The sequence below is a fragment of the Paroedura picta genome, chromosome 15 (assembly GCF_049243985.1).
Source record: "Paroedura picta isolate Pp20150507F chromosome 15, Ppicta_v3.0, whole genome shotgun sequence".
In the NCBI taxonomy this organism is placed as follows: Eukaryota; Metazoa; Chordata; class Lepidosauria; order Squamata; family Gekkonidae; genus Paroedura; species Paroedura picta.
The window spans coordinates 1,894,987-1,909,138 of NC_135383.1; the positions used below are offsets into that span (position 1 = coordinate 1,894,987).

At 45.8% G+C, this 14,152-nt stretch overlaps 1 protein-coding gene, 1 long non-coding RNA gene and 1 other non-coding gene across 4 annotated transcripts in view; 2 read left to right on the forward strand and 1 right to left on the reverse strand.

The window, feature by feature from the left end:
* Positions 1–14,152, reverse strand: part of LOC143824345 (uncharacterized) — a 37,742-nt gene that overhangs the window by 12,644 nt on the left and 10,946 nt on the right. Inside the window, exons 5-7 of one of the 2 annotated variants that reach the window (XR_013226754.1) lie at positions 9,091–9,175; positions 4,364–4,707; positions 999–1,096 (exon numbers count right to left, since the gene is read on the reverse strand). This is a non-coding gene — a long non-coding RNA (uncharacterized LOC143824345). The remainder of the gene's footprint in view (positions 1–998; positions 1,097–4,363; positions 4,708–9,090; positions 9,176–14,152) is intronic. The other variant, XR_013226753.1, reaches the window with a different exon arrangement.
* On the forward strand, positions 4,614–7,519 carry LOC143824344 (somatostatin-2-like). Its single transcript, XM_077311532.1, has 2 exons — positions 4,614–4,746; positions 6,926–7,519. Exons 1-2 carry the CDS (start codon positions 4,645–4,647, stop codon positions 7,133–7,135), a joined length of 312 nt encoding a protein of 103 aa, XP_077167647.1. The 5' UTR covers positions 4,614–4,644; the 3' UTR covers positions 7,136–7,519.
* TRNAT-GGU (transfer RNA threonine (anticodon GGU)) lies at positions 8,809–8,883 on the forward strand. The gene has a single exon. It is a non-coding gene; the product is annotated as a tRNA-Thr (tRNA).

Here is a 14,152-nt window from a genome sequence, read left to right on the forward strand (position 1 = left end):
CCCCCCCCCCAAAAAAAGCATCTCACTTCAGAAAAGAGCAAGACTTGAGTATCTGCAGATAAGAGACTGTAGGGTAGGTGGTCTTACAAAGATTCTTTGCCTGGGACTATGAACAGCAGCTGTGAGTCAGAGGAGACAATACTGGGGTCAAATTCACCATAAAGTCGCTTCATATGTTCAGACACTAGAGCAGCCTCATTATTAGGTGAGCTTTCTACCAGCAATTAAAGAAACCAGTTAATTAGCTAATGCTTGTAGATTAAGTGCCTCTTGCAAATAAAAACCTTTAACTTTTTTAAAATTAGGAAAAACTAAGCTTTGCTGAGGTTGCAATAATCCAAATGAGAGATTGATTACTAGGTCTTTTGTATGACAAAGAATCAGGATTTGCAGACTGGCAAGTAACTGTTAAATGGCAATCTTGATTATCCTTTTTTGCCATTCCTTTGTCTCAGAAAGGAACACTGGTAGGCAAATTAATGTTTCCTCACACAATCCCTGGCTAACCCTTATCTCAGAGCAACAGACCTGGCCGCATGTTCAACTATCTCCTAAGGAAGCACAATAAAATCAGAGTCCAGTAGCACCTTTAAGACCAACAAATATCTCCTAAGGAGGGTGGGGAGCCTTGAAACTAATGTTTCTTAATTACTAGCTCATCCCCACTTCCTTCTACTGCCCTTGGTGGTTTCAGAGTTGTATGGCATCAGATCTATTGACCTGTAATCTTCTTTTGTGTGAAAATATTCTCTTTCTGAGACAATATAGAAATTGCTGGGGTGTGGGGTCCATGACAGAAGCTTGGCTAACAACAGAATATGAGGGAAAGGAAACTGAAGTAAAATGTTCTCCAAGGAAGGAGGTAAAGAGGCCTCCAAGAAGCAAAATGAGAAAGTGGTCAGTGCTCAAAGAGTTCCAGGCATCTCGTGGTCTTCTGCTGCAATGCTGCTGAAATATGCACACTAAATTACTGTGGGAGAATGAAACATTGGTCTTACCTGAAGGTTTCGTCTCTTCAGTGGGGCGAAGTTGTCCAGGATGGTTAGGTCATGCCTCTGCTAGCTCAGGTAGGGCTGTTTGTGACTTAGCAGGACAACTGTAGTACAATGATCAAGAGGAAGGTTTTAGGAAAGGACATTTCCTTACTCTGACAGAAAAACAACATTATATTGGGAACAAGAACATCTCTCTCTACCCTTGGACGAGACAGAACTCTCCATGGTCCTGAAACACCTACCATTTCCTTGTCAAGGCATCTGGGATGGGTAACTGGGATCTGCAGCTCTAGCAGATTGTAGTATGAAACCAAACAAGAACAGGCATGTGACAAACTGCACTGTATCTAATAGGAAACTGGATGGCACAAACCTGAGCTACCCACAGACGACAAGGCATTCACCTAATCAGGAGATTCACCAGCTACATAAAAAAATATATGACTTTGTAAATTATCCAAAAGGAAACACTAAAAGTCAACATGATGAAGCCTTAACATGGTCCATAAAGGCAAGAATATTCAGAGCAGTGATGTGTCAGTTAAAAAGGACAGGGTGAGGTGGGCACCAGAGGGGCAGAAATCAGTCTGCTCAAAGACCCCAAGAGCTCAAAGAATCCGAGAGGGGAGATTTTACATTCCGGGATGAGAATTGTTACATCTAATTCTGAACTGTGCCCTATAATGTCGAATATAACAAATTCACGCACTAACACTATGGACAGACAAGGCGAGTTTTTTTTTACTAACCTGAGGAAAGCCCCATATTCACAGAAAAATGAGAAACATAAACATACACACATTGGGGTTTTTAACAAAACCAAAATGGATGTAGGGAGAATGATGCATGATACAATGCAGACTTCCTTTGGGGGAAGGATAAGATTTAAATAGATAATAAACGCCACACAAGAACCATAAAAAAACCCAAAACAAAACAAAACAGAACCAAAATAGTAGAAGTAAAATCTGCAGCTTTAAAATACAAATGCCCACTTAACAAGATTATGTTCTGAGATCTTGGGGGCCATCTTGAGGTTGCTAGGCAACCAGAATAGTATTGCTATTGGCTTCTAGCAGTCAAACGCGGGGTTATGCTGAAAAAAGTAAAAAAAAGCAGTCAGACTGCAACCCAAAACCAAAAAGTCACAAAAAATGTCATGTCAGTATAACTCTACTGCAAAGCCCCTGCTCTCCCACTGGGTCACCTGGAACAGCTCACACCAAGTGCAGATCTTTCCCACTCTGCCTTTGTATGTAGGCTTCCTCTGCCAACCTCTCAAGCAAAGGGTCCTTCTTAGCTTTGCTCCCTGGGATCCTCTTCACTAGAGGCACTTGAGATCCCTGGATTCCTTTGAACTAGAGATATTGGGATTGAATCGGGGGAAGACAGATTTCTTTTGGGGGGCTTCCCAAACTTGCACAGCCTATTAGATTGTGCATTTTCCATGAAAATATATGAACCTGCCACTGACTATGGCGTCCCTTAGAACAGTCTTCACCACTTTTATGTCTCCAGAGCAGTTCTCAGCACAAAGTCCTACCAAAAAAATAAAGATTGGTTCCTTTTTTTGTACAGGACTCTCTTTGGCTCTTTTCCTGTTATGCACACAGATTCTGCACAATATTAATCTTATTAAAAATGTCATAACCTTCCCGCCTTGCGCAATACAGGCGCATGAAGTGGCTGCTCTGCTTCCAGCTGAGGGCAGCTGACTTTTCCTTTCCAGATGAGAAACAGTTCCTGCCTGGGGAAAATCTTGCCTCAGGGGCTAGGATGACTTATCCTCCATGACCACGAATAATATATTCTATAGAAGACTTTCGGCTTCTTGGGATTGTTTTATTATTATTACTTCACATTTTTATATGCTGCCTTTCTGGGAGCCCCAGGTGACTTGCATCCTGTAAAACATTTCCCCTAAGCAATCCTAACCCTCGTCAGAACAAACCCCCGTTAAACTACGCCCTGGCAGCTGACTAAGTGCCTTTTGAGCCATCGAGGGTTGAGGGGAGCTTCTAATTGCCCATAAAGAGAACCTCCTCTCACATATCCTTTGGCAGGCTGTACCGCAACATTGGCACAGTGACTGAGAAACACCAATTTCTTGCCAAAGACCATCCATCCAAAGAGAGGTCTGGTCCAAGCCGGGTGGGTGTCCTTAATGCGTTAAGAATTGATTTGGAGAGAGGAAAGTTCACATGCCTTCGGGCTGCACATTGTTTTTGCTTCACTGGGAAGGTCTGGGCCAATCTGATGTCATTTATCAGATGCGAGGAACTCGTGAAGTTTTTATTCGTTCCACGTTATTGCCGTTCTGACTTAGAACTTAAAGTGGATTTGATGTTAGTGTGTTATTTTCAAATTTTCTGATAGGCTTATTTATTATTTATCCTTTAAAGCTTGTTTTTGTTTATTAAAATTTGTTGTTTATTTTTATCATTAAACTTGCAGAGTTCCATAGTGTGTGTTGCAATCAGCTGTTTAAAGGACTTTATAAAGTCGGTTACATAAATGCTTTTGTGTGGGCGGGGCCCGTGTGCTGTTGCTGTGTCTTACGGAAGCTATCTTACACAATCGCCACTCAGTTCAAGACCTCCGGGGTTATTGTCTTTTTCCAATTTTACATTGCAGTCACCAAAGAGAACGATTTTCTTCAGAACAGCAATTTACATGCAAGAGCCCTGCTCCTAGACGCACTCCTTTTATAACGTTTAGCCTAGCTGAGGAATCTTTTAACTTAAATTTACATACTTAATATCCAGAACTGAAGCACAGGAGTGTTTTAATAAGATACCTCCCAGCCAGGAACACGTAGGCTGGCGAACAGGCACCAGGCAATCTTCTCTCTCAGGGGGCTCTCAAGATTCCGGCAGCCCAAGCCCACCGTGGCTTTGGGGGAGAGGGACGGCATGATATAAAGCCATTGGCAGATTAACCGATGGAAGTGCCATTGATTGATCGACATGGGCTATTTTTAGCATGAGCAACTTATTTGTTTATAGGAAGCCCTTTGTAGCAAGTCAGAGCATCCTCTTATAGGGGATTCTACATCCCAACGGGTTTCATGAGACTTTGTCAGCTCCCCCCCCTTTTCTTTGCCCCGGGCAAAACAGAACATCACCCCTGCAAAATACAAGCCAAACGGAGAACCAGTGTCAGGCCATGGCCTACCTCACAGGAAAAGAAACAGTTGGAAAGAGAACTATCTTCATACAGAATGTTTAATATCTATTTATTTATTGTCCTTTCCACTTGGGGATCCAAAGCAGCTCACAGCTAGCACTAATCCCCAGGGAAGCAACCATAACCCCCCCCCCCCCGAGCTCAGAGCCCTGGTTTCACACCTGAGTGTGGTCTGAACTCACTGGAAGAACAATGTGGCACAGTCTGCAGTTACCGTCCTCCTCCACCTTTCATTTATCTCAGTCCCTCGGGCTTGCCAGTTTTTGGGGAGGGGGGATTTCAGGGTTCTCTCCCTCCTCCAGCATCCTTCTGCTGACAGGAGTCATTGGCCTGTGAGACTGCTCGACACTGTGCGTCACTTGGCACTCTTCCGGGAGGGCTTTATAAAAAGAGCTGCAGCCACCTTCTGAGAAAGAATTGGACCAAGGAGCAGCAACGCATCCTCCAAAGAGCTCTGTTCATCATGCAGCTGGTGGCCAGCCTCGTCGTAGTGCTGCTGGTGGTCTGGAGCGTGAGGGCATGGGACCTGCCAGGAGAGGACAAGTTTTTGGTTCGGAGCAGTAGGGTGAGTCAAAAAGAACGGCAACGCTTCAGGAATTGCTACAGAGGGTGGTGGGATGTCCTCACTGGGTTTTAAGCCTTCGGGGACTTTAACAATGAGGATGGAGTTGCTGGCTGGCAAGGGGTCGTGCACAAAAGGGGCTTTTTAAACAAAAAGAAAAGCTAAAGAGGCATAAAGACAGTGGCAAAAGGAAGACAGGGACAGCGTTCTGAGCGAAGAGGAGAAAGAGAAGAGCAAAGAGACAGGGAAGAGTGAGGTAAATAAAGGAGCAGGAAGGAAAGGAGGATTGCTGGAGTTTACGATGCGCTGAGAATGGGTGTGTGATGTCCACTCACTTTCAACCTATGAATTAATGTTCTGTCTTTTACACTAATGGGTAAGAGGCAATGTGAGAAATAGGACAAGAAAGAAGGTGGGAAAGAGAAGAAGAAGAAACAGGTGAGAAAAGTTTTTTGTTTTTTGAAAGACAAGGACCATCTATTAGACCGGAAAGAATCCCCCCCCTGCTTCCGAACTGCATGGTCTCTGGACCTCACTGTTTTATTTGGGACAATCTGTGGCTCTGGCACATCCTTCATACCTGAATTCCTGGTCATATAGTCTGAGAAGAAGTAAAATGTTGGGGCTACAGTGATTATTGGGGTGGGTTTTGTGGCCATATATATTGCTTCTAATCTTTCTGGGGTCTAAGCCTGGAAACCATGAGTATTGTAATGTATCACTGCAGTATATCTTCAAAATCCAGTTTTAAGCTATCATCCACAGTTAGGGCTGTTATGGCCAGGCACATCACTTCCGGGTAACGGGTAGACAATGTGCAGAAATCTAACAGGTCCAGCTCTACATCAGAGTAGGGGTGCAATGTTAAGAAAACTGCCTGTCGTTGAAGGTTGCAAAGGCACAGGAATCTTAGCTGAATGGAGTCGTATTTGCTGAAACCGATTAAAATCCAAATGATTGTTTTGACTGGGGGGGGGGCAATCCTGCCTTTTCAATAGAGGTTTAACAAGTGGAAAGGAAAAATGGATGCTCTTCATGACATGAAGGGTAAAAAATATCATTTTCTCGCCACCATGGATCAAACTGATATTAAAGGGGGAGCCAGGGGGACCAGTTTAAAAGTTGGCAGTCCAGGCTGTAGCCCACATCAAACCATCTCTGTGGGGGTTTAGGGACAAACTATGATTGTGGAGCATGTCATCGTATAATAGCTGACTTGTGGCAAGGCAAGAGGCAAACTGAAGTGGCTCAGTAGCAATTATTTCTGTGTTCCAAACATTTAATAAAAGCCACAAAACCTGGTCTACTGCCAAATGCTCCTGGGGCGGACCAGACAGAAAAGAGGGGGGGGGGCCTCAGAAGGAGTACTGCAATATGTTAAAAAAAAATTTACGTAGGCAATATCCTGGGAGGTGATCTCTCTCCTTCATGCTTATTACTTCAACTGACAAGTGTGTGTCTCACCCAGATAAATTCACACTGACTTTGTACAATGCAATTCTGAATTGAAAGAAAATAGACCCAGGAGACAGAAGCAAGAATCAGAAAAACTGATGTTCTCTGAACCTTGTGGGAATGTGGCTAGGCAAATCGGAACTGATGTAAATCACCTGACATTTGGAAATTTGGGGTTCTCTTTTTGATATATTCAAACCAGTTTCACACAAAAAAGCAAGTTTAGACTACTTCATCACTAGAAATTTTTGGTTTTGATGAGGATTTGTAGGGAACAAAAATGAGTAGTTAGATAGAAACAACATGAGTTTTGTAATCATAATACTAGAACCAACCTGGACAAAGGGTTACCTTTAAAGAAGGGTTTCAAAAATTTTATTACAAGAAAGAAAAAAGAGGTTTTGATTCACAGCCAGGAGATCTAGGCTCTAAATATGCCTGATGTACGTGTTGTTGCTCCTTTTAAAGGAGAGCGCTCGGTAAGTTTGGACAGTCTGGGAGGGGACTTCCTAGGCGTTGCCAGTCATTACAGGAGTAAGAGAAGAAAAACTTGCTTCAATTCTCTCGTCTGTGAAAATGACAAGAGAGAAGGACCGTTTCTTGTTGTCCTGGGAGCAATCCTACCTACACTAGGCAGCTGCTTGGCATGCCCATGCACACCAGGAACCACTGTCTAGTGAGGGAGACAACCTCACCCCCTTCTGTCTCTCTCCCTCTCCCACCACAGGAACAACTCAAAGCCCGGAAAGGCCTGATCCTCAAAATGTTGGCAAACCTGCTGGACGAGGTGGAGAGGCACCATGACACCACGGTTTCCGTAAATTCGGACAATCCACTGGAAGATGAGCTGGGGGACGAGCAGCAATCCCAGGCTGGCCAGCGGGACCGCAAAGCTCCCTGCACGAACTTCTACTGGAAAACATTTACTGCTTGCTAGCACCACTTCCTGCCCTTCCCTGTGCCAGCCCTTTGCTGCCTTTGGACGTGGGGCCCTCTGATGTAGGGTCGACTGATGACCAGAAAAACAGTCCTCCCCAGCCTGTGCCTTTAATAGAGGTTTGCTGTGCAGACATCAGCAGGAGGAGCTTTTCCTGCATGGGACTAACTGCATGGGACACCTGCTTGTTGCTGCAGAGTCAAACTGCCATTAAAGGGACAGCTCTGGGGCAGCTTAAGAGTGGGCAGCTTTCCTCCTCGTTCTTTGTCTCCCCTTCTCTGATTTCTTTAGGATATAACGACCCCTGTCTGCCAGTGTAAAATAGCATCTGCCTATCTGTGTTGACTTTCTCTCGTCCCGTGCTTCAAATGTTGGTTGTATTCTGGTTCCATTTGCAAATAAAGCATGGCCTAGAGGCACCTTGGGACACAGCCTCCCTGCGTGGTCTCATGTGTGGCGAAAGGTCTTGGGGGGTGGGGCTGTAATCTGGGACTAGACCTCCCATCTGCACATCCAGACAGGTCAGAGTCACAGAAATGCAAGAGGCCATACAGGCCATCTAGCCCAGCCCCCTGTTGAACAGATATGACCCACGAGACTGCCTGACACTGGATCAGACCCTCAGTCCATTGAGGTCAGTCTTGTCTTCTCAGACAGGCAGCTGCTCCCGGGGATCTCTGGCCTTTCACATCTCTTACTGCCTGGCCCTTTTACCTGGAGATGCCGGGGATTGAACTGGGGACCTTCTGCATGCCAAGCAGATGCTCTAAGTACTGAGCCTTGCCCCCTCTCCTGCTCATTACAAGGGAGTCAAAGCTAGAGCAACCCTCATTGGAGACATATACATATGAAGAAGTCATCACCGAAACTGCATTATTTATCACGTGTGGAAGCATCACTGTCTCAAAGCAAACAATGTCCTCTCTCTCTCTGGTTATAAATCATTAAGGCAATTAGCCAATCACATGTAGCCACATCTGGAATCCTGCTACAAAGGACACCCAGGAGGTCACAGCAGGAAAGAGGGAAGTGGGTGTTGAGGGCAGGCTCCCTGACAGCACCTGGGCTCTGGTACGCGCCCAACCCCAACCACGTGCCAGCGTAAGAGCAACTGGGTGTGATTTTTTAAAAATCTAAAACCTTTTTATGTGCACCACTTTTTCACCCCCCTCAGGGTCCCCAGGGCAGCACACAAGAACATTCAATTGGTACAACAATTAAAAACAGGACTTAACAATACAAAATAGTTCAATAAAAACACACTAACACGCAATATCAGAATTAGGGCTATGCTAAACAAAGCAAAATAGCTATTATTGCAGGGAGGCTAAGCAAAGCAAAAAAGTCTTTAACCAATTTTGCATGCTCTGGAGTTCTTAGGAAGCCTCAGCAAACTTGAGCTACTTCTGAAAATTAGAACTCTCTCTCTGAATTTTAGGCAGGTCTCTGGTTCACAGTCAAGTTTAACTAATGTGGCAGAAGGTGGAGAGAAGAGTCCAGTTTAGTTCCTAGAAGGTCATGGATTCAAGACCTCCCATAGTAGGTGGTCAGATGGTTGAAACAGTGATAGGCATTTGCCACAACAGGAGTAGGAAGCAAAAGAGGAAAAGTGCTACACAAAATAAGAATGCAGGAAGTGGTTAGTAGGAGCATATCAAAGACTATGTTAGCCAGGAGGTGCCATGGCTCAGTGGAAGAGCTTCTGCTTGGTGTGCAGAAGGTCTCAGGTTCAACCCCTGGCATCTCCAGTTGAAAGGACCAAGCAGGAGGGGATGGGAAAGATGTCTGCCTGAGACCCTGGACAGCAGCTGCCAGTCTAAGTTGACAGTACTAGCCCTGATAGGGTGACCCAGTATAAGGCCCCTTCATGAGCACAAGGGACACTCAGATTTCAACAAGCAGCTCTGACTCAAGGTGAGGAATAGGCTAAGAGCTGGTTGGTTCTCATTGCTCACCTGACTCCGTAGCGGGGCCTGCCCAGTCAGCTGCTTGCTGTTCTCCGCTTCGTCCAGCTGGTGGCGCTGAGTGAAGACCCTGGGTCTGCAGTTTCAAGAGACGAGGACCCCATAGCAGGTGAAAGACTATCCAGCTCCATGTTTCAGAAGATGTGTGTTTCCAATCTCTCCTTCAAAGGAAGCTGCCTTGTTCTCAGAAACGCAGAGAAACGGACAGAAACTGTGCAGCAATGGCTGTAAGTGGGACCCCTATCTTTCTCCCGCAGATGTGCCCTTGGGCTGTGTCCAACACTTGGCTGTTGCCACGAATAAAGAGAACACGCTGAACATTAATTTCTCTTGCCCAATGATCCAGCAGCCCCAGTCAAAGGCGTGTGCACATCCTATCTTCGCCTCCGGCATGCCGGGATGGATTCCTGCAGATAACTGGGGGTGAACCAAATGCGAGACTCCAGCAGACTCTGGAGAGAGAGAGACGAGCCACACAGCCGGAATCTTTGGCAGGAAACGAGGCATCAAAAACGTAGTCTGACAAAGAGCAAGACACCAAAGGGGAACGTGCCCTTTGCAAGAGAGGGGGGGAACCTCAAGGGGTTGCGTTGGCTGAATTGCTCATGAGGCCGGGGGAGTGGGGATGTTGGAAGCTAAGCCTCATCTGCATGGAAAGGAAGCAGCTCCTTGCAGCTGACTTTAGAAGAAAAGCTGGTTCTTATACAGAAACTTGCGTATATATAAGTCCTGAGCAGATTGGAAGGAGAGACACAGTCAAGAGTGGGCGAGAGAGGGGGGAATGGCCCCTCTGCTCTCTTTCCTCTGCTTTTTCAGACTAGATGAAGAGAAAATTTGTATTCTCTAAATTGCCTTGGAAGATAAGAGAGATTCAGGCAGACATTTAAGGCAAAGAGAAAGACCCTTGCATCTATTTCGGTTAACCATGTGTCAGTCTTCCTGCCTCTAAATTATGGGTCTCTAAACTGATTTTTCAAGTAGCTTCACACGCAGCATACAGGACTATAGACAGCCTCTGAATTTTGTTCATTGGAACTGAAGCAGATTCAAAACTGCCGGGTATAGCTGATGAATCGGAAAGTAGATGGAAAGCATATCACAGGCGGTTGGTCCTCTGGTCCCTTGACAGTAACCTACTTATTTGCAAGTCTACAGACTATGCAGGCAATATATGGGTTTTCCTTCATGTGCCTGAAACTTTAGTCAACAAAGGGGACTTCCTTCCCATCTGATGAGAAGAGAGACCAGGGGACTGGGAGGGTGGGGGTGGGGGTGGCACACAGGCAGGCAGTGCTTGTACTACAGTGATGTCAGTCTGGATTCCAACCAGGACGCAATGCACAAGAAACTAGGTTCCTTCTCCCCCACCCCCGAATATAGACAAAGATCCCACAGAGGGGATTCACGCTGTCACTTCCAAAAACCCTAGTTCCAATGCACTCAATTGGACACAGGTTGGTTTCTATATTAGCACTGCAGCCATAAGTGCCAGAGGCTGGCTTTCTTTGAATGACAAAAACAAAGATTGTTAGTACGGGTGGGATATCACCGCGGCTTCTGGGTTTGCCCCCGGGTCCTCTAGCGGAACCAACATCAAAGAATGAAACCGCCAGTAAATTTCATCTTATCAAGGGGTAAGAAACCTCTCCCCATATTAATGGGAGCAGTGCTACGACTGGCAAAAACTAGACATGCCATGCAGAGAAACCCCCTTGGGGAAAAGCCTCCTCAGTTTTCAGCTATGGTTTTCTGGATGGAAGACACCTGTGTCAATTGGATTATCTGCTGAAGCCCTCTCTCCCTTCACCGCCCCTCCTACTTCCTGTCCTTGGCTCATGTAGTTAGGAAAACCCAAAAAAAGAGAAAACAAGCCAGAATAATTTACATAGCCAAAGACTGTCAGAGATTATGGATTGTCATAATTTTTAGCAATTGGATTTCGTATAATTAGGACAGTAAATTTATTGAACTTTGTCATTTTATTAGGTTTTTGAGCTAATCTAGGAGTCAGTTTTTGACTGTAAGGAGGGGTTTAGAAATACAATATATTTGGTTGAATCCAGAATACATTTTCCAGTATCTGAAGGCACTTCAGGGAGTGGAAGGGAACTTTTCTGCCTTCCCACCACTCCTATCAGCAGCCCACTGAGCTCTTCAAAATACTGTTTCTTGGGAAAAGGGGAGCTTCAGGGAGGAAATTAGGGACATTTTGGGGGGAGGGATCTTCTGCATGCAGAAAAAGTCCTCCTACTCTGATCTACAAACCTTTAAGGAGATGTCCCTACAAAGAGAAGAAGAGGTAGAAGGCCATATCCTATCAGACACAAGATGAAGAGAGATTACTCCAGAGAGAGAGAAAAGCCCCATCACTTTTATCGGCACCAGATTAATCTCTCCTGCTTGTCTGTTAGGCATTTCTTAACAGCATCGTAATGATCAGAAATTGCCTCTGATAAATCGGTGCTGAAGTCTGCCTCATCGTGGCTGCCACACCAAGGATGGGCCATTATTCTTTCAATTTATCCTCCCTTTGCCTGTTAACATACATTAGGGATGTCCATATGGCGCTCCTTAGCTGAGCACGAAGGGCAGCTGCAGGGGCCATGCCCCTCCGCCCACATTCTGGAGGCCTGCCTAATGAGAATGGATGGAAAGTCCTTGCGCAGTAAATGGGGCACAGATGGCCCCAAATGGCTTTTTCACTCGGCCGCTTTGAAATGTATTATTTTTTTAATTTGGAAAACAGAAGCAGGGAGCTTTCTTCCTTGGAAGCCCTCGTTCAGCATTTACTCTGTCTTTTAATTTAATTTTTTTGTTGTTGACGAATTTAGGAAGGGCAATGTTTTTTGGAAAGAGACAGTGACTTTCACGATTGATCCATGGGCCGCTTTCAGTTTGTGGAGGCAGGAAGCCGCCTTAAGGCCTCTTGGGTACCAGTTTCACACACGGATCTGCATACTGCGGCTGTAGTCTAGAGCCAAGTGTGGCTCAGCCAAGAACCAAAAATCACCTTTGAAGGAGGCCGCAAGATGGTATAGTGCAGCCTGAGGGAGGGGGGGTCTAGATCTTAATCCTGGCCTCAACCAAAGACCTGGTGGAAGAGCTCTGTTTTACAGGCCCCACGGCCATACTGCTGGATCTCTATAGGCCTAGGAGGTTTGTGGTTATGTTTCTTCCCAGTTCTTTACCAAAACAAACAACATATATTCCAATTTTTGTGCTTCGATGGTTAAGAGAGCACCACCCCCACCCACACAACATGATTTTCAAAGACAAAACCAGAACGCAGGTAATTTTAAGATGGCAGAAATACTGGCTCCCCCCCCCCCCCGAAAAAATAAAAAATGTGTTGAAAAAACATTCTAACCTTTCTTTACCAGTTTTAAGGTGACAGACTGTGTGGGAGTAATGTCACTCAACTTATCATTGAGCGTAAAGCTCATGAAGCTTTTTGGCTAAAAGAGCACCTAGCACACTGTTGACGGAAAAGTACAGCCTTAGATGTTCAAAATTCGACTTAACCTTTCTTTCGGTCTTTCTAACTTATTTAGTTCCACAAAATTTTGCTTCTCAATGGTGTGAAATAGCAATTATACACTTCAGAAGTTGTTTTTTGAGTTGCCAGAGCAGCGGAGCAGAGGAAGTGAGGGCTCTCAGATCTTTCAGGGCCCATTACGGAGTTCCGTCGAAAACACATCAGCTCCTATTAGTGAGATGCCACTCACACGGGCCTTACGTTTGGAGTCAAGGAGATGACAAAGATAGAGTTTGAAAGAAACAAGAAACTCATCAGGCTCCACTTCCGTCTTTTTCAGATCGTGATTCATGCCCAAGAAAGCTGCTATGTGACTTACACGGGGTTACCAAACAAGACGTCCTCTTTCTCCTCCTTCCTTACATTTTTCTCCCTCACTCTTCCAGCACTCCACCTCAACCCTTGCTAATAAACCTCAGAACTTTGGAACGGGCCCTCACTGCCCACACAAAGCTATATTTGCAGCCCGGAGGAATCCTGCAAATGGATCGTTTTCAACGCCCTTCCACGGCCTGCTCATTCTTGATTGCAGGCAGCCTGAAATGCTGATTCTTGATTGCAGCAGAGGTGTCGGAACAAACACAGGGTCTGACTATTGTATCAACAAGCGCAGAGTTGATGAAAAGCATCCTAGGGGGTCCTGCTCCTCAGAGTCAACATGGCACCTGTTCATTCCAATGCCATCCATCCTTCCTCAAAAGCCACTTCTCAAAATGTCAGGAAGAACCTTTTGGCTTGGCAACTAGACTGGTGCTCCAAGTTCAGGGCACCTGCCAAGCCCTAGAAAGGGAGGCTCTCCTGTTGGCTTGCTCATTAGTTTCAGGGTCTCTCTCTTTGGGCTTCAAGCACCCTTGCTGATACTGGCTCCAGCTGGCACTCAAACTGAGAGTTTCCTGTTTTGTTGTGCAATAGTGAACAGAGGAGCATAAGGACAGCCCTGCTGGATCAGATCAGTGGCCCATCTAGTCCAGCATCCCGTCTCTTACTGACCAACTAGTTGCTTTGAGAAGCCAAACAAACAAGGCATAGAGGCCAAGGCCTTCCCCAAATTTGCCTCCCAGCATTGGTATTCAGAGGTTTACTGCCTCTGAGTTTGGAGGCTCCCTTTAGTGACCATGGCTGATAGTCACTGACAGAGCTCTCCTTCATGAATCTGTCTAATCTCCTTCTGAAGCCATCTATGTCTGTGGTTGGGATGCTGGTCCCGGGTGGGACCTGGGGATCCCCTGGTTTTTTAACTCATCTCCAGGCAACAGAAATCAGTTCCTTTGAAGGGTGTACTCCGTAGCATTATATTCCATGGAGTTCACTCCCCATCCCAAATCTACCCCCCAAAATCTCCAGGTGTTTCCCAACCCAGATCTGGCAACCCTAGTCGGTGGCCATCTTGCTTGTGTGTAAAGTCCTGTCCAGTGGCAAGGCAAGCGATGCTCCGAGGCTGTTTGCCCTTGTCTGCCTCTGCACAGCAACCTGGGCCTCCCTTAGTGGATTCCCATCCAAGAACCATTTGGGGTCGCA